The 27,197-nt window shown below is 45.5% G+C and overlaps 1 protein-coding gene across 1 annotated transcript in view; it reads left to right on the top strand.

Annotated features, from left to right (window-relative positions):
- The window catches only part of frem1b (Fras1 related extracellular matrix 1b), a 377,590-nt gene that overhangs the window by 83,026 nt on the left and 267,367 nt on the right, over positions 1-27,197 (top strand). The window contains exons 4-9 of the mRNA XM_072510980.1: positions 348-646; positions 8,606-8,805; positions 12,336-12,659; positions 19,854-19,962; positions 24,534-24,665; positions 25,031-25,375. Coding sequence (XP_072367081.1) covers positions 348-646; positions 8,606-8,805; positions 12,336-12,659; positions 19,854-19,962; positions 24,534-24,665; positions 25,031-25,375 — 1,409 coding nt within the window. The remainder of the gene's footprint in view (positions 1-347; positions 647-8,605; positions 8,806-12,335; positions 12,660-19,853; positions 19,963-24,533; positions 24,666-25,030; positions 25,376-27,197) is intronic.

A 27,197-nucleotide genomic window follows, 5' to 3' on the forward strand; every position in this document is an offset into this window, starting at 1 on the left:
CTTTTGTTGATAAAATACTATCAATAAAGAAATCTAAAACAAGTAAATGAGAAGAAATAATTTTAACATCTTGCTAAAATGTCGAATTTAACAGAATATAATTACATGGTACAGTTGGAAACCAGGTTCTGACTCACAACTCTTTCTTTGGCTCAATTCTTACCGCATACCAGTACAAATCTGTTGGTCACTGATTAAGATTGTATTTAGATGTTAAAGTACTAAAAATGTTGCTTTGTTAATGACCATGTACTTGTAATATGGCTCTCTGTGAACCAGTTATAAAAACCAAGCTGCGAAGGTGCAGAAATGCAAATCATGTCAATTTTGTTTTATTTCCTTTCCAGATTCACAGAATCTCAGACCTTTCTGGAAACATTCCTTTTGAATGTCCAAATTACAGAACCAAAATCTAGTCTCATCAAGTTTGGATTGGTTAGCCTTCAGGTCCAAAAGTTTTATGGGATATCAAATCCTATTGATAAAAATGTTGTGTCTTTCAAATACAATGCAAACTCTATTTGTACAGTAAAGGTCTTATCAACTGAGGCCCTTGTTCCAGCCCATGGACAGCTAATTGTTGATGATCCTCAGTATCGCCCAGAGAATTTGCTAGATACTGCATTGAAGCACAATGTTAGGAAAGGTACTTACTTTCTTTGTGATTTAAAAACAATATTTTAATAGCCAATTGTGACACACTCTCAAAGGTTTCTGTGGGGAAACATCTTATGGAAATTATTGCAATATGATCCCAGTTGATGTTTGACGTAAATGGCAAAGGGGAGTCCAAAGAGTTCATAAGAAAGACATTTATTCAGTATCACAATAGTATTTATACAGGACCCGGTTACACACCTCAGGGTCCTCACTTCTTTCTGTCAGCTGACCTGTAGCTGACCTGTTATACGAGTGCTGGTTAACTCAAAGTCCAATCAGAACCAGGGAACAATCATTTCCAGCTGGATGAGTCCCATGCAGGGTTATAACAATGCTACAACTGGATGCGAAGATTCCAGAATGGAACCCTGATTCAAAAACCGTTGGTGGGATTCTCCGACGCCGTGCCAGGTCAGAGAATTGCCGGAGGAGGTGTGAATCACGCGACGCCGCTCCAACGCTGGTCCGCCGATTCTCCAGCAACTGGAGAATCGGCGCCGGCGCGCCGCCGGTCGGGGGCCGCTCAATGTGGCTCTCCCCCCCCCGGCGATTCTCCCCACACGATGGACCGAGTGCCCGCCGAGTTAGGCCGAGTCCCGCTGGCGTCATTCTCATGTGGTCCTACCTGGCGGGACCTCGGCATTCATGCTGTGGGGGGGGGCGGCCTGGTGGGAGGGAGAGGGTATCCGACTCTGGGGGGCTTCCATAGTGACCTGGCCCGTGATGGGCTTATCCCGGTGGGGGCCTATGTTCCTCCGCAGCAGCCCCCTGTAGGTCTCTGCCATATTACGTCAGGGCCGGTGGGGAGACGGCAACCCACGCGCATGCGCAAACTCGCACCGGCCATGGCGCGCATGCGCAGACCCGCACCGCCCATGCTCACACCCGAATCGGCAGCTGGAGCAGCGTGAGGCTCTCCAGTGCCGTGCTGGCCCCCTTTGAATTGCAGGATCACTGATCCTAGAGGCCAGATGTCGCCGTCGTAAAACGCTCCGGCGTTTACTGAGAATCCCGCCCCGTAACCTTTGCTTTTTTAAATAAAAAGTAGAGGAACACAGTCAAAGGGCCTCTAATCTGTTTTAACAAGAAGAGAAAAAAAATTTGTTGAACATGAAAAGATTAGATTGTGATGCAATACACAATTACTCATTCAGCAGAAGAAATACATACAGATTGTAAGATTAACATGGATTAAAAAGTATATATAACCTACAATGGTCACAGTAACACAATGTCCCTTTAAAGACACAAGATGGCTGGGCCAAATACACTCTCTCCTCTGACCCTCAAGTGAATGTCTACGGATTTCTCCTCAGAATAACCCCAGATGATTGTTTCATGAAAGTTTCCAAACTCCACTACCGAAGTGCATGCTTCAAAATTTTCTTTCACAAAAATGCTTTCCATGAGCAGTTTGAATTCTGCAATTCAGTCCAGGTTTTCTAAATGACTCCTTCAAACAAAGCTTCCACTCCATTTTTAACTAATCCAGCATCCAGGTTTTACCACTTCCCCTTTAGGGTTTCTTTGTCTTGACTGTTGTACAAACTGTTCACAATTGCTTTAACTATTGATTCCCAGACATTAAATGGCATCAAACCTTTGATTTACTTCTGAAGGCTGCTTTCCCTCTTTAAATCTGGGGCACAATTTAATGAAATCGTCACACCCGACTTGGTGTTGCGACAAGTCTGTTCAGTCGCGCAAGGGGCTTCTCAGTAGATCTGCGACATTCAAGATGTCCCGCGGGATCCACCTAACCTCGCAAGATGTCACAACCCATGCCTGCGCTGGGTTCCCGGAAACAAATGGCCTCCCCGGCGAGGAGGCCTCCACAAACGTGGACTAGGCATAGCGTCGCCTGGGAAGTTTCCCAGGCCATTTGAATCCTCAGGTAATCGGGAGAAAGCAGCATGGCACCCTGGCTCTCCCTCTGGCACCTGTACACCTTGGCACTGCCAGCCTAGCACCTTGGCACTGCAACACTGGAAGTGGCAAGGATGGCAGTACCAGGGTGCCCAGATGCCAGGGTGGCACTGCCAAAAGTCGGGGCCTGGAGGGGGGCCATACCTATAAAAGGGGGAATGGAGTGGTATGAAGTGTGGAGGGATTGAAGGGCAGGTCTGAAGGAGCCTCAAAGGTTTGAGGTGAAGGGTGGGGGTCCTAAAAGGGGGAGCCCAAATGTGTGTGTGGGGAGGCCTGAAAATGGTGTCGCTCAGTGACACCATAGCAGGGTGTCCTCACTTGGAGGGGGTGCAGGTGGTGACATTTTCCATGAGTGGAGAGTGTGGGGGACCTTCAAGCTCACTTAGTGATGAAGGCACCCTTTCAAGATGGAGGCCCAATCTCTGAGGAGCCAGCGTCGCAGGAGGGTTCAGCTCCCCATTGCTGAAAAGATTTCCAAGTGTGGGCCAGACCGGGTGAAACTCCCCAAGACCCAGGGAAATGTTGAAGAGCGCAATATAAAGGGTAAAATCCAAAGTGTCATTTTGTGCACGAGCTCCTGGGTGATTCCCAACGGGCGGGTCGGCAAGATTGTGGCCTCTTTTTAATGGCACTTGGTGCCGAAAATGAAGCCCCACGAGTTTCACGCTGGTGCTGCCTGTCCCACGAGCTGATTCGGCAGACTTGCACCCGTCAGCTTCCCTCCAACAAGGGGGAGCTGCTTTTAAATACCCCCGCCCAATTCATTCCCAATCAGCACACAAGCATGGCACCAGACAAGTCCCTGCTTGAGCTCCGGAATGGTCCGGTGACATAAATGTTCAGGGCTGCGGTGATGTTCACAGCCCCGGGAAGCGGGTGTCCTCCTCCTCTACAGGGTGCCAGGTCCGCAATGACATGGCACAAACACCGCACCGTCTCCTTGTTAAGAACAGAGCCTTCTGCGGCGCATGCTGTCCATCATATCCTCGTACAAGCAAAGATGTTTGTACACCTTGGGGCATCGCTGGCGTCCCCTCTGGGTTCCTCCTCGGCCTGATGTGCGGCCAGGTCTGCAGGGTGTGTCGCGGCCCCCTGCACCTGGGGTGCTGCATCCTGCCTGCATCAACGCTGCTGCCACCTTCTCCTGCATCTGGTCGTCTGGGCTGCATGAGCCCCCCAAGGGTTGCTGCTGCAGGTTCGACAACACCATCCATCATGCCATCTGTAAGGAAGTAGAGAAGGAGAGAGATCAAAAATCAGTTAGGGCTTCCATCCCGGGACTCTCAATTCCCCTAAGCGTACCCCACCCTTACATATCCCCCCTTCTCTCAGAGTGCCAACACCGAGTCGGTTGTGCTGGAGAATCCCGGTCTGCACACGCACCTCTGCCCACATCAGGAGCCACTAGACCCCAGCCCTCAGACCCCTGCCAGGAATATTAAGGAGAATGTGCGCAAATACCCTTCCTAGTCTACACACTCACCCGCTGTCACGAGGATATCCCCAGTGCTGAAACGCAGGTATTGGGTGTTTGACTGTTGGCTGCTGCCTCTGTGGTGCTGACACACTCACGGTTCAAGCAAAGTGTCCAGGCCTCGCAGTTTGAAGGAATGCTAGGCAATAACACTTGTCTAAAACATGGTTTGTGTACCCACGAAAATGCACTTGAGAGTTGCAAAGTGCTCTCATAACTAACAATGCCAATTCCTTATTAGCAATAACCTTCAGCTGTTCTGAAACAGGCTGCTCAAAGCCAAAGGGAGTTAAAGTGACTTTCACATATAACCAAGAACAGGGCTCTGTCCTGGAAGTGTCTGGTAGGACAGACAGGCAGTTATAGTCACCCCTGCTATGGGTATGCACAATATTGGAGGATGGCTTCTAGGCTCCAGAGATGCCAAGTCCCTCACCCCCCCCCAGCCCAGGGGCAACCTTCGACCAGGCCCATCCTCCCCTGCAGGGTCCATCCCCACCACCCAGGTCCCCCCAACCCCCCCACCCCCACCCCAAGCACTGGGGCAGCAACTCCATGACCCCTCGGCTGCAGACTGGGGAATGGAAGTGGCTACTCACCTCCTCAGCTCCCCTCAGCAGCCACTGCGCCAGCTTCCCGTTTTTAAAAAAGAGAGCTAAACGGCGCCTGTGTGACTTCTCACTGTGAACATAAGAACATAAGAACTAGGAGCAGGAGTAGGCCATCTGGCCCCTCGAGCCTGCTCCGCCATTCAATGAGATCATAGCTGATCTTTTGTGGACTCAGCTCCACTTTCCGGCCCGAACACCATAACCCTTAATCCCTTTATTCTTCAAAAAACTATCTATCTTTATCTTAAAAACATTGAATGAAGGAGCCTCAACTGCTTCACTGGGCAAGGAATTCCATAGATTCACAACCCTTTGGGTGAAGAAGTTTGCTCCTAAACTCAATCTTAAATCTACTTCCCCTTATTTTGAGGCTATGCCCCCTAGTTCTGCTTTCACCCTCCAGTGGCAACAACCTGCCCGCATCTACCCTATCTATTCCCTTCATAATTTTATATGTTTCTATAAGATCCCCCGCATCCTTCTAAATTCCAACGAGTACAGTCACAGTCTACTCAACCTCTCCTCGTAATCCAACCCCCTCAACTCTGGGATGAACCCAGTGAATCTCCTCTGCACACCCTACGTCCTTTCTCAGTTAAGGAGACTAAAACTGAACACAATACTTCAAATGTGGCCTCACTAACACCTTATACAGTTGCAGCATAACATCCCTAGTCTAAAACTCCATCCCTCTAGCAATGAAGGACAAAATTCCATTCGCCTTCTGAATCACCTGTTGCAACTGTAAACCAACTTTTTGCGACTCATGCACTAGCACACCCAGGTCCCTCTGCAGAGCAGCATGTTTTAATCTTTTATCATTTAAATAATAATCCCTTTTGCTGTTATTCCTACCAAAATGGATAACCTCACATTTGTCAACAGTGTTCCATCTGCCAGACCCTAGCCCATTCACTCAAACGATCCAAATCCCTCTGCAGACTTCCAGTATCCTCTGCACTTTTTGCTTTACTACTCATCTTAGTGTTGTCTGCAAACTTGGACACATTGCACTTAGCCCCCAACTCCAAATCATCTATGTAAATGATGAACAATTGTGGGCTCAACACTGATCCCTGAGGGACACCACTAGCTACTGATTGCCAACCAGAGAAACACCCATTAATCCCCACGCTTTGCTTTCTATTAATTAACCAATCCTCTATCCATGCTACTACTTTACCCTTAACGCCATGCAAGTTTATCTTATGCAGCAACCTTTTGTGTGGCACCTTGTCAAAAGCTTTCTGTAAATCCAGATATACCACATCCATTAGCTCCCCATTGTCTATCGCACTGGTAATGTCCTCAAAAAATTCCACTTTTTCTATCTATTTTTATATTCTGAGCAAGTTTACTCTCATAATCTATCTTACTCTTCTTTATAGCTTTTTTAGTAGCTTTCTGTTGCCCACTAAAGATTTCCCAATCCTCTCGTCTCCCACTAATTTTTGCCACTTTGTATGCTTTTCCTTCAATTTTATAATCTCCCTTATTTCCTTGGATACCCAAGGTCAATTTTCCCTCTTTCTACGTCCTTCCCTTTTGTTGGTATAAACTTTCGCTGAGTACTGTGAAAATCACTTGGAAGGTTCTCCACTGTTCCTCAACTGTAAAGGCTTTGCTCCCAGTCTACCTTAGCCAGCTCTTCACTCATCCCATTGTAATCTCCTCTGTTTAAGCACAAAACACTAGTGTTTGATTTTACCTTCTCACCCTCCATCTGTATTTTAAATTCCACCATATTGTGATCACTCCTTCTGAGTGGATCCCTAACTATGAGATCAGTTATTTCTTTGTTTATTGCCCGCCCCACCATAATATTACTATTTGGGGGCCTATAGACTACTCCTATCAGTGACTTTTACGCCTTACTATTCCTGATTTCCACCCAAATGTATGCAACATTATCTTCCATAGCACCGCTGTCATCCCTCACTACTGCCCGGATGCCATCCTTAAATAACAGAGCTACACCACCTCCCTTACCATCTACTCTGTCCTTCCGAATAGTTAGATACCCTTGGATACTTAACTCCCAGTCATGACCATCCTTCAACCATGTTCCAGTAATGGCCATTAAATCATAGTCATTCACGATGATTTGCGCCATCAACTGATTTACCTTATTCCTAATACTGTGAGCATTCAGATAAAGTACCCTTTTGTTGGCTTTTATACCTCCGTTTTGAATCTGAATACCTCTATCAGTAACCTCTTCTAAGTTATTTTTCCTTTTAACCTTTCTCCTAATTTTCCTTGTTGAACCCATATCTTCATGTAATAACCTACTGCTTCCCTTTCCATTTATGTTTTTACTTCCCGTTTTATTCCTTTTAGTATTACTGGGCCTATTCACTGAGCTCTCCTCAGTCACTGTACCCTGTACTGTGGCCCTTTTTGATTTTTGACTATGTCTTTTCTGCCTTACACTTTCCCCCTTTACTGCCTTTTGTTTCTGTGCCCGTTTTACTTCCCTCCGACTTCCTGCATCGGTTCCGATCCCCCTGCCACATCAGTTTAAACCCTCCCCAACAGCACTAGCAAACAACCCCCCTAGGACATTGGTTCCAGTCCTGCCCAGGTGCAGACCGTCCGATTTGTACTGGTCCCACCTCCCTCAGAACCGTTTCCAATGCCCCAGGAATTTGAATCCCTCCCTCTTGCACCACCTCTCGAGCCATGCATTCATCCTATTTTTTCCTGACATTCCTACTCTGACTAGCTCGTGGCACTGGTACCAATCCTGAGATTACTACCTTTGAGGTCCTACTTTTAGTTTAACTCCTAACTCCCTGAATTCAGCTTGTAGGACCTCATCCCGTTTTGTACCTATATGGTTGGTGCCTGTATGCATCACAACAGCTGGCTGTTCACCCTTCCCCCCAGAATGTCCTGCAGCCACTCCGAGACATCGTTTACCCTTGCACCAGTGAGGCAACATACCATCCTGGAGTCTCAATTGCGTCCACAGAATTGCCTGTCTATTCCCCTTACGATTGAGTCCCCTATCACTATAGCCCTGCCATTCTTCTTCCTGCCCTCCTGCGCAGCAGAGCCAGCCACGGTGCCATGAACCTGGCTGCTGCTGGCTTCTCCTGCTGAGCCATCTCTCTCAACAGTATCCAAAGTGGTATATCTGTTTTGCAGGGAGATGACCGCAGGGAACACCTACACTGCCTTCGTACTCTTGCTCTGTCTTTTGGTCACCCATTTTCGATCTCCCTCAGTAATCTTCACCTGCGGTGTGACCAACTCAGCGAACGTGCTATCCACGACGTCCTCAGCATCGCAAATGCTCCAAAGTGAGTCCACCCACAGCTCGAGAGCTGTCAAGCTGTCTAACAGGAGCTGCAGCTGGACACACTTCTTGCACATGAAGGAGCCAGGGTCAGTAGACGTGTCCCTGAACTCTGTGGAGCCGGTCAGTTCCAAGGAGGTCATTACATTGGACTTCCAATTCGCTATTGAGATGTAGATAGGCCTTAATTGGTGTCAATTAATGTCTCGCCACATTTGTGCAGGATATGGAACCCGCCACCAGAAGCAGGTCGGTTCGATCGTGAATCAATTTGTGCCTGGCGCAGATCCCAATTTTGGCTTCCCCCACTATTTAACCAGTGCACCCAGATCCAAGCAGGGCACAATGCGGCCGTTAGATCACGCCCTAAGTGTGGGTCTCACCCAAAAGGCCAGCAAGAAACATCTCCCCAAACTCGCCCAAAATGACACTTGGAAGTATTTTGGTTCAATTACGTTTCTTATATTTGGCAAAACAAATATATTGAAACTACCTTTTTTTCTGTAAAAATAGATCAATTCAATTAATAGTATATTGAAATGGTAACATCTAGCCAAGCCAATAAATGTAACAATTCAGTAATGAAAATGTTTAGTTTATGTGTATGTACTGATGACAATTTCATTTCTTCAGTAAGACAGGCTACAATTCCATGCCCTAGCAATAAGGCTTGCCCAACTGGTGTTAAGGAAGTGCGGTTCTTAAAGACCAACTGTGAAGATTTCCTAGCAATGGGGCTGAAATATCAACACCTCAGTCCTCCCTCTCCTAATAATGACTATATTCCAATTAGAGTAGAGGTCAGAGATGAAAGGACCAGATTCCTCCACCAGGTAACCATTTAATCAAATACATTTTCATTTATTGAATAAGTTTAAAATGTAAATGAAGTTACATTTAGAAGTGTAGGAATAGATATAGTGAGAAAAGATTATTCAGTGAACCAGGGACGGGATTCTCCGACCCCCCGCCGGGTCGGAGAATCGCCAGGGGCTGGCGTGAATCCCGCCCCTGCCCGTTGCCGAATTCTCCGGCACCGGATATTCAGCGGGGCAGGAATCGCGCTGGTCGGCGAGCTCCCCCCGGCGATTCATCGGCCCGTGATGGGCCGAAGTCCTACTGATGTGAAAATACACAGATGGTGGGAGTAGAAAGTTGTATTCAATTAAATTTAGAATAAAAATGCAATGACTTGAAGACATAAGTTAGGAAAATCTTTGGAACATTTTGCAAAGTATCTCAACACAGCCTTTTCCATGACTGAAGTGAGGAAGAGAAAAAATAGGTAACAGGCTGAGAGAAAGGAAATTGAAGAGAAAGGAAACCCAAGATTCAGGTACAACCATGAAGGCAGATGATGGAGTTCTAAACCCACTTAAGCGGCTGGCTCTGGACCTATCCGGCTCCCAGCACCTACCAGCCTGCAGAGACAGACCCCAGCTGCGTGCCCAGTGGGTTTCCCAGTCCATTGTAGTCCCTGGGTGGTCAGGGATAGGGCAGGATGACACCCTGGCTCTCTCCCTGGCACCCGGGCACTTTGCATTGCCATTCTGGTACTACCAAGATGCCTGGGTTGCACTGCCAGGATGGCAGGAGCACTGTCAGGGTGGCAGTGCCAAGGTGTCCAGATGCCAGGGTGGCACTGCCAACCATCAGGACCTGAGGGGGGCCATACGCATTAAAGGGATGATGAGGGGAGATATGAAGGATGGGGCATGAAATGTGGGTCCGAATGGGCCTCTGGAACTGGAGGGGGGTGACGTGTGGGGGTCATGCAAGGGGGGTCCCAAAAGGGGGACTGGAAATGTCTGAAAAGCAGGGCCCTCAGTGATCCCATAGCTGGGTGTCGTCACTTGGGGGGATGTGGTTTAATGCCCATGTGTATGGGGTGTGACATTGCCCATGGGTTGGGGGGGGGTTGTGGGGGACCCTCAAGCTCACTTAGAGTTAGGGGCACCCTTTCAAAATGGTGGTCCGATCTCTGAGGACCCGGTCTAGTCAGCGTGTTCAGCTCCCCAGTGATGAAAATAATTCTAAGTGTGGGCTAGCCCGGTGAGAAACCTCCCAGGGTCGATTAATGTTTCTAATGGCGTGATCATTCCAAACGAGAACAAAGTCCCCGAGTGAGGGAGTTTAGCCGCGTGTTTCCTAGCACTCGCAGTGCGGAGAAACACATGGCTATTCAATGCGAGCTGCTTTGAATAAGGGGCCCGAACGGGGAACCCACGGCTGAGGCTGCAAGTAGCCCCATTGTAGCAAGTGATCGGGACGCCATTTAAAAATGGCGTCCGATCTCCGAGGTCCACAAAGAATTCCCAACCTCTCCTCCAGCCTGAACGCAATATCGGAGGGTCCCCTGCCCCGCCCCACACCCCCAGCACCCACGCCCAGCAAGCCCGGTCCGATCGCGCGCGTGCAAAAAATACCAGCTTGACACATTGGTAATGTGGTTAAATAGTGGTGGAGAACTCACCAACAGAACCGGGGAGAGAGTCCCACCTAAACCCACCTGAAATGACACTTTGAAACTTTTCCATTAGATCGCACCCTGTGTGTCATTAATGGCTCTCTCACAAGGGATTCTAATTTTCACAGTCAAGGTCTCGAGTAGGATTCTCCATCCCTCCGCACCCGTTTTCTGGCGCGATGCTCCTCCACCGACAGCGGGACCCTCCGTTTCCCATTGTGGGCACCCCTACACCGTTGTAAATCCGTGGGCGTGAGTGCACTGCCAGCGAAGCTGAGGATCCCGCCAATGGAGAATCCTGCCTCTCACCCACCTTGCAGGGTTTTTATCTCATCTCCCAATACCCGGTTCCCTGATTACCAAGAATGCACTCAAAAGCCAATTCACAAGCACAACTTCAGCTTTTCAGCCATGTCAAACAGAATACCACTGCTCCAAAGGGCTTTGTTTGCCCCAACTTCTGCTGGAGTCCTGAATCTCTGTGGCTTATCCTGAGCCCTCTTTGATCACCAGGGCTTTTCCTGAGCCTTCACCACATAAAGTCTGCCAACCATATTCCCTTTTTAAACTTTGGAACTTCTCTTTCTAGATGGTAGATAAGAGTCAACGACATTGATTTCACTAGATGGTAGTGAACTAGATGGTAGTTCAGAGGCAACTACATTGCTGTGAGTCTGGAGTCACGTGCAGGCCAGAAAAAGTGAGGACAGCCATAAAGGGAACAACATGACCTTTTATAGCACTCTTGTAGCTTCCTGGCCGCCATCGCAGAACCATTTTTTTTCTCAATTTCAGACTTAATTAATTTAATTTAAACTCCCCCAGTTGTCATGGTGAACTTTTAAGTATTAGTCCAGTAGCATTGCCACAATGCTATCATTCCTGTGACCTGGTGTGTTTCCTCTGGGAATAGGATGCAGTAATCGTTCAGCAAATGGAATCTGGTCAACTTTCTATATACATGCGAGGTCACCAGCAAAGTGAGTACAGAGCACTTGTTGGGCATCCTTCCATTAGTCCTCGTCTTCCAAATAACTCAGTTGAAAGAATTCTGACTCAGAAAATCTTTGATGCCAGTAACAGTGTTGAATGGAAAAAATGGAATAGCTGCCATAAAGGCGCGTGAGCGTCTAAGTGATAGTGGAACAACAAAAACGCATTAGAACAGCTAAACATAAGTGAAATTAACCTATCAATACACTCTAAATCAGGTCACTAACCATAACTAACTCATTCCTTTGAGAACAATGCTTTGACCCCAACAGAGGCAAAGAGTGTGCAAGATAAAAGTACCACCAGATCAGTATTAACATTATGCGCTCACCCTTTTTCTTAGTGGGCATTCGCAATACCTTGAGATACAGCGTCAGGCTGAACAGCCATTCCATTCATATTCCAGACTAAGTTGTCTTAATTTCACTGACAGCATAGATGCTTGGATGGAAGATCCTGACCTGTAGGGCCTTATAGCTGGTTGATACTCCTTTTGGCCCAAATTGTGTGCGTGCATAATTCGAATCGCAGTCATAAAATAGCAAACAGAACAAAATCCTTGCTGAAGTCTCCCCTCTCTCGCCTAGGTATATTGAGGCTATTGAAAGTGTTTGCAATTCTGTCAAGGTTGATATAAGCTTGCAGCACACATCTGGGACCTTATTAGTCTAGCTCTCGCATCTCACAATACAGTATGAGTGTTTTTCCATTGTCATTGAATCATAAGGCAATTTTAACCTAGAGTAAGAATGGGAGGATGAAACCTTGATAATAGGGATAATGTTGAAAATGTTCTTTTTTCTTGAAGTTAATAACTTGCAACCATGTTGAGCACAGCTTGAGGTTGGGATTTGATTGTTTTACATAAAGCAAACAGTGATGAAACAAAATATTCTTTGACAGGTAGAAAATGCTTGGATTCGAGTTAACATTAAAGGTGCAATTCCAAATCAGCAACCCAAAGCTGCCTTCATGTCAATGTACATACTGGAAGTTGATCAATTCATCCTGACACCATTGAGCATTGCAGCTGTTGATGCACAGGATGATGAAACACCAAAGGACAGACTAGTTTTCAACATCACCAAACCTCCTGTTGAAGGGTACTTGACTCACCTGGATGACCACACCAAATCCATTACATCATTCAGCTGGCAGGATTTGCATGAAATGAAAATAGCATATCAACCTCCAAACATTAGTCATACCGAAAGGAGGAATTGTGAGGTATGTTGAGTCAATTTGAATCCATATTTTCTAATAACCGATGTTAGGGCGGGATCCTCCATTTCGCCGGCTGGTCAATAGGGTGTCCCATTGTGGGACAGCCCCACACCATCAGGAAACCCCCAGGCTGCCGGCAAAATGGAGAATCCCTATTGCGGCGTATATAATATCCGCCCTTTTGCATCCTTAACTTTTATACCACCCGGTTTTCCTATTTCTTCCTGCACACTTACCACGCTGGGAATTTCCTCAGAGTTGTATCTGTTCCGTCACTATAACATCGCCAGAAGTGTGCTGAAAACCTCACTTACTGTTATGGGCCAGGGTTTAGAGAACCCCAAAGTGTATCATGGAGTTCACCTGACCTACAACTTTTAATAGATTGTGGTATGGGGAGCACACGGCTCACTCTACAGGTATGGTGCAGCAGAAATGGACCAGTATTTTTTAAAAACAAAACAAAGTTTATTCTATGAACTCAAGTTAACCTTTCTAAAACAAACAGTGAACATCTTAGCAACCAGTAAATCAAATACACCGCCCAAAGAATACAACACTAAGTAATCTGTATGCTGTTCTTTTAACACCCATAAGACTTAACAAACCTTTAAACAGAAGCACAACAGAGTTTACATTCACTACTGAAAACATTTATAATTCTGAATTCACCAAATGATTAAGAGATAGTCCTTCATGGCAGAGAGCTCAACAATACAGCTGCTTTGGCTGACTTCATCTGCAACACACTGGAAAACCCGGACACACCCAAGCTTTTCCTCAAAGTGAAACTAAAAAGCAGGACCAGAGCTCAGCTCCACCCACACTCTGACATCACTGCAGTAACATGAGCAGCTAACCATTTCTTAAAGCGACATTCTCATGACACCTCCCCCTAAGAAACAAAACCCCATCAACTTCAAGATGGTTTCATTTTTCACCTTTTCACCATCCTTTAAGAAATGCACACAGTAAATATACTTAATTATTGCAAAAACCAACGCAAACAGGGAGAATAATAGTCCATTTTTTTTTTCGTTCTTCTTCCTCCAACTGAAATCCTTCTGTTCATCACATTCGTGACAAAGCATCGGCTATCACGTTTTCCCGTCCTGCCACATGTACTATTTTTAAATGAAATGGCTATAACAATAAACTCCAGTGAAACAGCCTTGCATTGTTATTCCGGAATCGCTCCAAAAACGTCAAAAGATTATGATCAGTTTATAAATTGGTGTCAGACGGATTGCTGGTCACATAAATATGAAAATGTTGCAAAGCCAGCACCAAACTCAAAGCCTCCTTCTCAATCGTTGAATACTTCTTCTGGTGAGAATTCAATTTCTTTGAAAAATAACCAATAGGCCGCTCTAGCCCTTCGTCGTCGTCTTGTAGAAGCACCGCACCTACGCCCACATCACTCGCATCAACTGCCACTTTGAAAGCTTTGGTATAATTTGGGATGGCTAACACAAGAGCAGTGGTTAACACAGCCTTCAGGCCGTCAAATGCCTGTTGACACTCCGCTGTCCACTGGAATTTGTTACACTTCTTGAGCAAGTCCGTCAGTGGAGCGACCACACTGCTAACATCTGGTACAAATTTCCACTCATACCAAGAAATCGCATTATTTCCCTTTGTCTCGAGGGTATCGAAAACGCCTCAAGGAAAGTGACTTGGGCTTTTCCAAATTCATTTTTGGCTAGGTTTATCACCAAACCTGCCTCCTGAAGTCGATCGAATAACTCCATCAGATGTTTGAACTGTTCTTTCCAAGTCGGGCTGAAAATTATCAGATCGTCGATGTATACCGCACAATTGGGTAATCCTGAAACGACTGTGTTAGTTAACCGTTGAAATGTGGCTGGTGCGTTTTTCATGCGAAATGGCATAACTTTGAATTGGTACATACCATCTGGAGTCGGAAAAGCTGAAATCTCCTTCTCCCTTTCGGATAAAGGTAACCTTTAAGTAAATCCAATTTGGAAATAAAAACTGATTGTCCCACTTTCTCAATGCAATCCTCCAAACGTGGGATAGGATAAGAGTCCGTTTTTGTAACTGCATTAACCTTTCTATAGTCCTCACACAACCGTTGGGTACCATCTGGTTTAGGTACCATCACTATGGGTGAGCTCCATTGGCTGCAACCCATTTCAATTATGCCATTTTTAAGCATACTCTCAATCTCTTTGTTAACTTGTGCCAATTTTAAAGGATTAAGTCTATATGGATGTTGTTTGATTGGAACAGCATTTCCCACATCTACATCATGTATAGCCATTTTAGTACTTCCCAATTTATCTCCACAAACTTGCCCATGTGATATCAATAACTCTTTCAGGTCAGTTTGTTTTTCTTCTGGAAGATAACTCAACCATGTATCCCAATTTTTAAGAACATCGTCATTTTCCAATTTAATTTGAGGTATGTCAAATTCACAGTCATCTGGATTTGGTTCGTCACTTTGAGTTAGAATCATTAAAACCGCCTCCTTTTTCTCTCCTTCCCTTTCAAAGTACCTTTTAAGCATATTCACATGACACACTCGACGAGTCTTCCTTCTATCTGGTGTTTTTACCACATAATTCACCTCACTTAATTTCCTTTCAATATGATAAGGTCCACAAAACCTAGCTTTTAAAGGCTCACCTACCACTGGTAACAACACAAAAACTTTATCTCCACTGGCAAAACTACGAACTTTGGATTTCTTGTCTGCGACCCGTTTCATCACATTTTGTGCAACTTTCAAATGTTGTCTAGCCAGTTCACCTGCTCTCTTTAATCGTTCCCTAAAATTTGACACGTAATCCAATAATGTAATTTCTGATTTCTCACCCACCAATTTTTCATTAATCAATTTAAGTGGTCCTCTTACCTCATGACCAAAAATTAGTTCAAAGGGACTAAATTTGGTAGACTCATTGGGTGCATCCCTAATTGCAAACTGTGCGAATGGAATTCCTTTATCCCAATCCTCTGGATAATCTTGACACTAAGCCCTCAACATTGTCTTTAATGGCTGATGCCACCTTTCTAACGCTCCCTGCGAATCTGGATGGTACGCAGTTGATTTAAATTGTTTTATTCTTAAACTATCCATAACTTCTTTGAATAACTTTGAGGTAAAATTTGATCCTTGATCCGATTGTATTTCTGTGGGTAGTCCATATCTAGTAGAGAATTTAAGTACCTCCTCCACAATCTTTTTAGCTGCAATATTACATACTGAAATGGCCTCTGGAAACCTAGTAGACACATCCATTATAGTCAAAAGTATTGATTCCCACTTTTTGTGTCAGGAAGCGGTCCTACGCAATCAATTAGGTCCCTTGTAAAAGGTTCCTCAAATGCTGGAATGGGTATTAAGGGCGCTGGTTTTATCACTGCTTGAGGTTTCCATATCACTTGACATGTCTGACATGATTGACAAAATGTAACTACATCTTTATGTAGTCCAGGCCAATAAAAATATTTTTAGGATTTTAGCTTGAGTATTCCTTATCCCCAAATGGCCTCCCGCTGGTACCTCATGTGCAACTCGCAACACCTCCTTTCTATACCCTACCAGCAATACTACTTGATGAACTTCTGCCCACTTTTCATCCATCTGCATATGTAAAGGTCTCCATTTTCTCATCAAGACATCACTTTTACGGTAATAACACTCTGGTATACACTCAGATTCCTCTTCCGTGTATGCTTTCTAATACATCCGTTTTATTTTAATATCTTTTTGTTGTAACTCCGCCAATTTTCCTGAACTAAAAATATCCGCCTCATTCTCCACCTGTTCCTGTTCTTTTTCAACCTTCTGATCAAAAATCGTTTCTGATAATTGCACTTCAACTTCATCTTCACTCTTTGATTTATCCTCTTGTCTTAACCTGTGACTTTGCGACCTTGTTACTACACAATCCGGAAAAATCCAAGGATATTCGTGCTTCAACACTTCAGTTGTCTGCTTTTCCACTGGCTTATCAAACACAGTAGGCATCACTCCCACTTGTGATCCAACTATATCATTACCCAAGATAAACTGTATTCCTGGACAAGATAGTTTCTCTATTACTCCTACTACCACTTCAGCACTCTTCACTGGACTTTCCAACCTTACCTTGTATAATGGAACTCTACTCCTCTCACCCTGAATTCCACATATTACCACCTTTTCTGGCAACATTCTTCCCAAACTACATAACTCCTCATCTCTTACCATTAAAAATTGACTAGCTCCCATATCGCTTAAAATTGTGACTTATTTACCTGCTCCTCCTGATACACATGAGTAAACTTTACTCACACAAGTAAATTCTTTAAAGACATCTGGCACCTCCTGATCAATCGCCTCTTGAACAGACTGTACAATCTATTGCACCTCCTTTGCTTCCCTTGGGCTTTCCTTTACCACTCTAAGAAATCCCACTCTTATCCTGTTTTACCACATCAGCCTTCCCAGTGCTTTTCTTCAACCACCAACACTGTGACTTTGCATGGCCTAGTTTATTACAGTGAAAACATTTTCATCTCTTTTCCACCCTCCTGGATTTCTTTTTTCATCTGAGGCACACTCTCCTTATTATCTCCCATCAGATCACCTTTACCTTTACCACTTGAGTATTTCTCATATCCTCAGTTTCTATCCCTCACAGGCTGAAACTGATGTTGGAAACCAAGCTTTGATTTATGAACTAATTCATAATCATCTGCCATTTCCGCTGCTAATCTCGCAGTTTTAACCCTCTGCTCTTCCACATGAGTTCTCACTACATCAGGAATTGAATTTTTAAACTCCTCCAAAAGTATAATTTCTCTTAACTACCGCCATAATTACCTCATCTTTTCGCATTTTGTCAGGTCATGTTAACTGCAATGTTTTTGTCAAATCTAACAGTCTGCTTTTAGTCTCTGTCTGTAAGGTACTGCGTGTGACCGTCTCCACCCACAAAAACTTCTGAGCCTCTGAAAGAGCCATTGTCTACAACACACTCCCCACTTAAACTAAAATACCACACCTGAAAAACAACCACAATATGCCCACCCCTCACTGTCTTTCAGTTCACTAAGCCAATCCAATAGATAGACTTTTATCCTGGACGAGCCCCCAATTGTTATGGGCCAGGATTTAGAGAATCCCAAAGTGTATCATGAAGTTCACCTGACCTACAACTTTTAATAGATTGTGGTATGGGGAGCGCACGACTCACTCTACAGGTATGGTACAGCAGAAATTGACCAGCATTATTTAAAACAAAACAAAGTTTATTCTATGAACTCAAGTTAACCTTTCTAACACAAACAGTGAACATCTTCGCAACCAGTAAATCAAATACAGCACCCAAAGAATACAACACTAAGTAATCTGTATGCTGTTCTTTTAACACCCAGAAGACTTAACAAACCTCAATAATACAGCTGCTTTGGCTGACTTCAGCTGCAACACACTGGAAAACCCAGACACAGCCAAGCTTTTTCTCAAAGTGAAACTAAAAAGCAGAACCAGAGCCCAGCTCCACCCACACTCTGACATCACTGCAGTAACATGAGCTGCTAACCATTTCTTAAAGCGACATTCTCATGACACTTACACAAGATGAAAACAAGTCGCATACTCTACTTCATTCTTCCCCAGGACCGCAAAACTCAGAAGTTCCTAAACTCCCTAAACTTTCTACAATCTGAAGACTTATAAAAAAATCAATTCTTGATATCACCTGGTTACTGTTCCTTATAATTTGACTAAGCTTTCCACTTTTTGCAATCCCTTTGTCTTTCATTTAGGAATATACAACCAAACTTATTTATGCATTGATATACTGGAAGTACTATACTGAAACACTCCTTGTACAATGCCCAAATTTTAAAATTGTTTGTATGTGGAAATGTTTGTCTGCAGGATGTGCTATTAACATGCAAAGTTAAGATAGTTCAATAGGTTTCAAATTTCAGCGCAGGTTGGTGGGAAGGGCACATCTGTTCTAATTTTGCTAAATGGAAGTAGTTACACCAGTCTCAAATCTAAAATTTCCAATATCTGAAAACAATTGCCACAATTTTAAAAGACTTCACCAAAAAGGCCTTATTCAGAAATACTCGGCGCTATTTAACCGGAAAATATCTCTGTCCAGTTTTGGGTGCGTTTAGCGGGGTGCTTCTTGTTTGCTGCAGTGCCGAGAAACATCTTGCTATTTAATGGCACTTTGCTGGTATTTTTGGCCTCTGGGAGTTTCAGTCCGCCAAAGCCGCACTGAAATTCACTCGTCAATAGGGAGAGGCTCCTCGCATATCGGGGTGCCATTTTTCTGGCTGCCCCGACCTATACAAGCCCCCTCCTTTAAGATCCTTCCATCGTTTTCGACCTGCCCTCCCCCTCAACCTCAGGGAGGCCCAGGGGAACACCCACTCACCCCCATCCTGTAAGGCCCCCCCCCCCCCCCCCAGGACTCTATTCCTGGCAGTGCCAACCTGGCACTTGGCCATCCTGGCACTGGCACCTTGACAGTGCCCTGCCAGCCTGACAATGCTATCCGGGCACCCTGGCAGTGGCTGACTGGCAGTGCGAAGGTGCCCAGGTGCCAAAGAGAGTGCAAGGGTGCCACTCTGCCCTGTCCCTGCCCACCCAGCGGCCTTTAATGGTTGAGAGACCCACCCAGGTGCCATTATGACTGGTCGATGTTTGTGGAAAAGTACTAAACGGCACCCTGGCGAGGTCTCCCAGGTCAGGTTCCATGCACTGGGAGAATCCAGCGAAAGCATATTTTGATTTGCCTGATGGCTCATTTAAATAGGCTGATCTGGATCTTGCCCAGTGAGGGCAAGATCCAGATCACAACATCTCGCGAGGCTCCTTTAAATCTGATGATGCGTTTTGATTGTCGCAAATCTCACAAGAGGCCTCTCGCCAGGTTCACATGGCTCATCCCAACACCAAGCCCGGCACAATTAGACCATTAAATCACGTTCAATCTCCAGAAATGGGAGATTGTGGCATTTAATTGAGACATTTATTTTGGGAATTTTACCAGCACCTAATCTGTGTTAACTTCGGCATGCTTAATGCTAACACAAGGTAAAAAAGATTGAAAAATATATTCCATTTTCCATTACCTCAGCAGGCACAAAATGTATTGCTAATAACTGTTGTGAAAAGACTTGCATGCAAACCTTCATAACCGATATACTTTCTTGCTTTAGGTTGATTTTAAGGCAATAGACACATTTTTCGAAGTTAGTGATCCCATCATGGTTCACTTTTCAATCAGAACAGCAGAGACAAATGCACCAAGGGTTTCTTGGAATATGGGTACGTAGTTTGAGATTGCACTATTATTATCAGTCCTTTCTTTAAAAAAGAACATACATTTCAGTTGCTGAGACTCACCCATCTTCATTTGCAGTGTTGTACTTCATGATGAAATCTCTAAATAATCTAAGATGGTATAATTCAACATAATAAAACTATAATTATACAATGCAACTTAATATAATGATACCTAGGATTGGAGAGTTATCTTTTGAGAAAAGGTCGGACAGACTCCAAAATATCCATTGGAGTTCAGAAGATCGAGAGGTGATCTTATTGAAACATATAGGGCAACATTTTCCGATATTTTTTCAAAGTGTTGGTTTCAGGAAGAAAACCAGAGAGAATCCAACGAGAAAAATTGTCGTATCCTCAGCCACTTTTGCGAGATTCACGCCATGCTCGTAGCGGCCTGCCTCTGATTCGCTCACCTGGAATTACTTAATCTCAGCAATCAGAGGAGATTTCCTTTGAAACACCTCCCCAGCATGCGTTCCGAGTCCAATCGGGGGATGGCAGCCCGGAGGACAACCCTACATTTCCCTGAGGGACCTCTGAACAAGATGTTGGATGGGATGGTGCAGCGGTGTGACACCCTCTACCCTCAAACGGGCAGATGGTGTGCCAGAAAAGCCACCAAACCTGCTTGGGAGGTGGTGGCAGCGACAGCGAACATAAGAGGGTGGGGATTCAGTGCAGGAAGAAGATGAATGCCATTCTTTGTGCAGCTGGGGAAAGCCTGCCTTCTCATGTGTCCACCTGCACCCCTTAGCTCACCCATCACACACCCACGGTGATCCCGCTCCCAACCACCTCACAGCGTCCTTGGGGTTGACATCCCCCCTTCCTGTGACTGACACACCTCCAGCCCTGCACACCTAGTAGGGCAGCAACACAACACCCCTGCTGCCCAAAAGCAGGCCCATATCCTCAAGGTCATGGCCCTCCATGTGCCGCCCACATCGATCATCTCAGGCAACAGGGCCATGGCAATCAACAAGCCGCCTTAAAATCAACTGTGGATTCTGGGTAGACACCTAGACTCCGGGGTAGGGTGAGGAAGGTTAAGAGATTATAGTCATAGCATGGGCATGGTTGAGTTTAAGCACAAGTAAAGAGTAATCACTTATGTAATCACCAGTGTAAATTAAAAGTCACTTTATGCACCCTTAAAAGTGCTTTGCTGCTATCCTTTCATTGAAGCATGCACAGCCAACTCAACATTTAGGCTGGAAGTACAATGTCAACACCTCCTCTATCTCCTCTGAGAGGATCACAGGTCAATCCGCCACAACAGTGTAACAACCAGTCATTCTGATGTAATTAGTTAGGGGGCGACACGGTGGCACAGTGGTTAGCACTGCTGCATCACAGCGCTAGGGACCCGGGCCCAATACTGGCCTTGGGTGATTGTGTGAAGTTTGCACTTTTTCCTCATGTCTGCGTGGGCTTCCTCCGGGTGCTCCACTTTCCTCTCACAGTCCAAAGATGTGCAGGTTAGATGGGGGAGTGGGCCTAGGTAGAGTGCTCTTTCAGAGGGTCACTGCAGGCTCGAGGGCCGAATTGTCTCGTACTGCACTGTAGGGATTCTAATCCTGGCCATGGGCACCATTCCTGCTCCCCACCCCAACTCCAACCCAGGCCTTTCATCTCCGCAAGCTGTCTTCCTTCATGAGGAAAGCTTCTGACAGCCTGTCCACCTGTACAAGAGGTGTGGGCCCATACTGGCACCTCTAACCTCAAAGGGGGCAGCAGCAGCTGAGATGTGTCATTCAGCGTATAATCGGCCATAGATGCCCTGTTCAGGGTGCATTTAGGCGTCTGCCAGGCAGGAGTCAGACACTCACAGCAGACCTGAGAGGCATTGCTCTGCCCTCACTGCAAGTCATCATCATTCTCCTGAATCGTACAGTTATTGGCTTCGGAACCCTGCCCATGAAAGGAGTGATCACTAAGAAGACATCCCATTTGAATATCCTCAAGAAGGAGGTCTCAGACCCCATGGGGGCGGGGGGATGAGCAGTGATACATTTTTGTCCACTAGTCCTGGTCCTTCCCAAAGCACGAGGAAATCAGGGCATCACAAGTCCTGCACCCCATTTGTGCCCTGGCTATTGCGTCCACCTCCTCCTGGTGTTACACCTCACTGCCCTCCTCAACTTCCTCCTTACCTGAGGAGATGCTGTGGTCCCCCATCTCCTCCTCATCCAGCTCCTCACCCCGTTACAGTGACAAGTTATGGAGTGTGCAGCACATCATGATGAAGAATGATACCCTCTGTAGGTTGTACTGGACAGCTCTCCCCCGACCAGCCCACGCACCGGAACCGCATCTTGAGCAGGCCAATTGTCTGCTCAACCAGCGCATGTGCTGAAGTTTGAGCCTCATTGTAACAAGTCTCCATGAGTGTTTGGGGCCTCTGCACTGGTATCATTAGCCACTTTGTGAGGGCATCCCTGAGGAGCCATCCCTCTAGCCACTGCTCTCCCTCAAAGACAGTCGGGATCTGAGAGCATCCGAGCATGTAGTTATCATGGATGTTACCCGGGAAATGGACACACATTTTCATAATGCGCATTTCATGGTCCCACACAATTTGCAACTTGAGTGAGTGGAATCCCTTGCAGTTTATGAAGGGCATCCCATTCCACCATAGGAAGTGCAGAGCCACGTACCTGCAGCCAATAAGTCCCTGCATGTGGGGCAGGCCAGTTATGCGCATGAAGCCCATGACCCTGGCTCCTGGCTAGCCAGATCCTAGTCAACGTTTATGAGTTATTCACCCTCACAAATGGTGCATTGGTCATCTCCCTTCTGCACTTATGTCTGGCAGACTAGGAGATGTCACAAAGGTCCCCATGCAGCCCCGAAATGAGTCGCCGGCATAAACATTTAGCTGTGACCTTCAGGGCCACTTGCAATGGGTGACATCCCAGCCCATGTGGTGCCAACTCCTGTATCACCTGGCACAGGTGGTCCACAAAACCTTGAGCAGACGCAGTCATCTCTGGCGCTGGATCTCTGACGTCTGAAGCTATGTTGCAATCCTCCACTACACTCTTTCCCGGTAGTGTCTGCTATGGGCAACTTGAATGTGTGGCCCTGCCCCGATAAATCAGCAAGCCCTGCCTCTCCCTCCCCTGCAGGCGCATGTCCTGCCCACATACAACTGAACACATAATGAGTCTCCCATTTAAGATGGAGGTGAGATGCAATGTCGCTCAGAGGGACTTGAATCTGTAGAACTCTCCTTCCCAGAGACTGGTGGAGGCAGGGTCATTGACAATTTTTAAGGCAGAGGTAGATAGATTCTTGACTGACAAGGGATAAAAGGTTATTGAGGATAGGCAGAATGTCGAGTTGTGGCCATATCAGATCAACCATGATCTTATTGAATGGCCCAGCAGGCCCAAGGGGCCAAATAGCCTACTTCTGTTCTTAATTTGCATTCATTCACTCTGCACAACTGTCTCTGAACCTAGACATTGGCTTGTCTATGCATCAAGCACCTCCATCCTGTCCAAAAGTCAGCTTAATCCCACCACAAATCTTAATCTTTGAACACTCTCATATTTTCTCCTCCCTGTCTTCTGTTAACAATTCTAATCTTGCCATGCCCCTCTCTGCCCAATGTACATTTTAGCTGCCACCATAGACTGAAGCCTATTATTGCTATTCCTCCCTCTTTTTTTATCCTATCTTGACCCCTTTTGTAACTGTCTCTGTTGTGTTTTCAACTTCTTATCATACACCTATATCACCTTTAATTTCTCCCCTTTGGAGCACTTAGTCCCATTGCCCCAAACCCGTCATCAAATTACATAGGATTTAAAGCACGGAAACAGGTCACTCAGCCCAACCAGTCCATAGTGGTGTTTATGCTCCACCCAAGCCTCCTCCCATCTTTCCTCATTTATACCTATTATCCTTGTTATTACTTCACCTTCAAAATTCCCTGCTTTCATCCTATGCTTTAATCCCAGTTGGATATACCTACAGCATCCCCCTCTGCCACTTTTGGCCTACTCTACAAGGCCTATTAACATAGTTGTTGCTTTTCTTCATTCTCACGATGTGATCATGTTGACACTTATTACCTATCCCCAGTTGTCCTGAGAAGGTGGTGATAAACCTGGGTGGCAGGCTATGTCCTTTGAAGGGGCAGTTAAGAGTCAGTTATGTTGATGAAGGACTGGCCAGACTGGGTAAGAATGGCAGGTGTTCTTCCATATGGGACAGAAATGAAACAGTTCGGTTTTTACAAAAATTCAACAGGTTCATGGTCATTTCTTTAATTAAGAGCAGCTTTGTACTTCCAGATTTTTAAAACTGGATTAAAATCTTCAAACAACCCTGGTGAGATTGAAGATCATGGAGTAAGAACTTAACAGACTCAAAACCCATCCTCACACAGATTTAAAATCAGACCAATTTTGTCTGAATTATTAGTCTTGCCATGAATTTCTAGTTCAGTGACATGAAAGCACATTACTATGTCCATTAATTACTGCTTGTTGGTTTTGAAAGATGTTCTCTTGGTGTTCTGATTCAAATATTCCTAACTTGTGCAGGTCTGGACTTGTTAGAAGGTCAAAATCGACCAATTACTTGGGAAAATTTTCAGATAGTGGACAATGATAATATGAATGCGGTACGTTTAATAGCAGTGGAAGGATTGCAACACGGACGACTCACAGTTAGAGGTAAAACATAGAGATAATTTTAACAGTGATCTATAACCATGTGGTGAGTGATCAGGGAGTTATTTACATAAATGTCTTTATTTTTATCTGAGGGTAACACGGACTAGTAGTCGGGTGGAGTTGGTGGCGGGAAACAAGCCGTTGAATTAAAGGATACTTGTCCTATCAGTTACAAGCTGCAATATTGATCCTAGCTAACATTTTCAAAATAAATCATGTTTTCGAGGCTGGTAATAAATTGTCAAAAATACTATATGACATGAAAGACATCAAAGTACTGGGATGGATTCATAATATTCATAAGATTTGTCACTGCTAAATTAATATTTCTTAACCATTATGTTTCTGACTTGTGCAATCATCAGGTGGCAAAGGATTCATGTGCACCGTTAAGGACATTAAGGATGGTGTTGTACGCTATCACCATGACGATAGTGATACAACCAAGGATTATATTATATTCCGAATCTACGATGGCAAACATGCTACTAGACACAAGTTTCCAATTAATATCCTACCCAAGGATGACAGCTCTCCCTTCTTAATTAACAACCTTGCTTTTGAACTAGCGGAAGGAGAATCTATATTAATAGAAAACCATATGCTACTGTCTTCTGATTTGGATTCTAGTGATGATTACATATTGTACAGGATTATAATTCCACCAAGAGCTGGCAAGATTGTGAAAAAAACTCTATCAGATCTACCAGGTAAGTACGGATTGAATAAAGAAGCATCCTTAACAAAAAGTTAATATATGGATTTAGATTTATTGTCACATGTACCGAGGTACAGTGAAAAGTATTATTCTGCGTACAAATAAGAATCTCAATGAACTGTTTTGTATTTATTGCTCCTCTTACTGTGAAGACCACATTATTGAATTGAACAGCATGATCTCAGAATTATTTTTTATTCGTTCATGGGATGTGGGCGTCGCAGGCTGTGCCAGCATTTATTGCCCATCCCTAATTGCCCTTGAGGGAGCTGTTAAGAGTCAAACACATTGCTGTGGTTCTGGAATCACATGTAGGCCAGACCGGGTAAGGACGACAGATTTCCTTCGCTAAAGGACATTGGTGAACCAGGAGACAATCAACAATGGTTTCATGGGGCGAGATTCTCCGACTCCCCGCCGGGTCGGAGAATCTCCGGGGGCTGGCGTGAATCCCGCCCCCGCCGGTTGCCGAATTCTCCGGCACCGGATATTCGGCGGGGGAGGGAATCGTGGTTGGCGCCCCCCCCCCCCCCCCCCCCCCCCCCCCGCGATTCTCCGGCCCAGATGGGCCAAAGTCCCGCCGCTAAAATGTCTGTCCCGCCGGCGTAGATGAAACCACCGCTCTTACCGGTGGGACAAGGCGGCGCGGGCTCCGGGGTCCTGGGGGGGGCGCGGGGCGATCTGGCCCCGGGGGGTGCCCCCACGGTGGCCTGGCCCGCAATCGGGGCCCACCGATCTGCGGGCGGCCCTGTGCCGTGGGGGCACTCTTTCCCTTCCGCCTCCGCCGCGGTCTCCACCATGGCGGAGGCAGAAGAGACTCCCTCCAATGCGCATGCGCGGGAATGCCGTCAGCGGCCGCTAACGCTCCCGCGCATGCGCCGCCCGGAGATGTCATTTCCGCGCCAGCTGGCGGGGCACCAAAGGCCTTTTCCGCCAGCTGGCGGGGCGGAAATTCGTCCGGCGCCGACCTAGCCCCTTAAGGTTGGGGCTCGGCCCCCAAAGATGCGAAGCATTCTGCACCTTTGGGGCGGCGCGATGCCCGACTGATTTGCGCCGTTTTGGGCGCCAGTCGGCGGACATCGCGCCGTTTCTGGAGAATTTCGCCCCAGGTCATCATTTTAATTCCAGATTTTAATTGAATTGAAATTTCACCATCTGCAGTGGTGGGATTTGAACCTGTGTCCTCAGAGCATTACTTTGGGTCACTGGTTTATCCACTGCGCCACCATCTCCCCCCAATTATCCTCCAATACCTCATCAAAATTGCTGGGAAAGATATTTGAAATGAAATTGTTGTCTGACGAGCAGTTCTTTCCTTACTACTAGCTGACAAACTCACCTCTTCATTACACCAATTCTTGTGTCTATTTTGTCGATTCGATGGTTGTCATTACTGTCTGAGTTTTTCTTTTGTTTTAGGTTCTAAATACGTGGTCATATATTATTTTCCTCTTTGCAGACATGTTGCATTGCTTTTTGTTACAACACATTGTTTCATCGTTAGTTGCAATCTAGCTCATTAGTAACTAGAATGTAAATATGTGACAACAATGTGGAAGTATTGACTATCAAATTCATACCATATCCTAGCTTTATTGTGATATTTTTGGTTTATAGTTAAAATATTCATACATTGATTGAGGATTTAGATTTTAACATATATTATCACTGGAAGCTTCATGTCAGCATATAAATAAAATATAGATGCGTCTCCAGTGGTCATTTGTTGCAGGCTGTTCATGATAGAAAATCTTGTCTGCTTGAAATTTAGCTAAGTTCTACAGGAAAAGCCTGATCAGATAATTGCAAGATAT

This window comes from Scyliorhinus torazame, chromosome 7 (assembly GCF_047496885.1).
Source record: "Scyliorhinus torazame isolate Kashiwa2021f chromosome 7, sScyTor2.1, whole genome shotgun sequence".
NCBI lineage: Eukaryota > Metazoa > Chordata > Chondrichthyes > Carcharhiniformes > Scyliorhinidae > Scyliorhinus > Scyliorhinus torazame.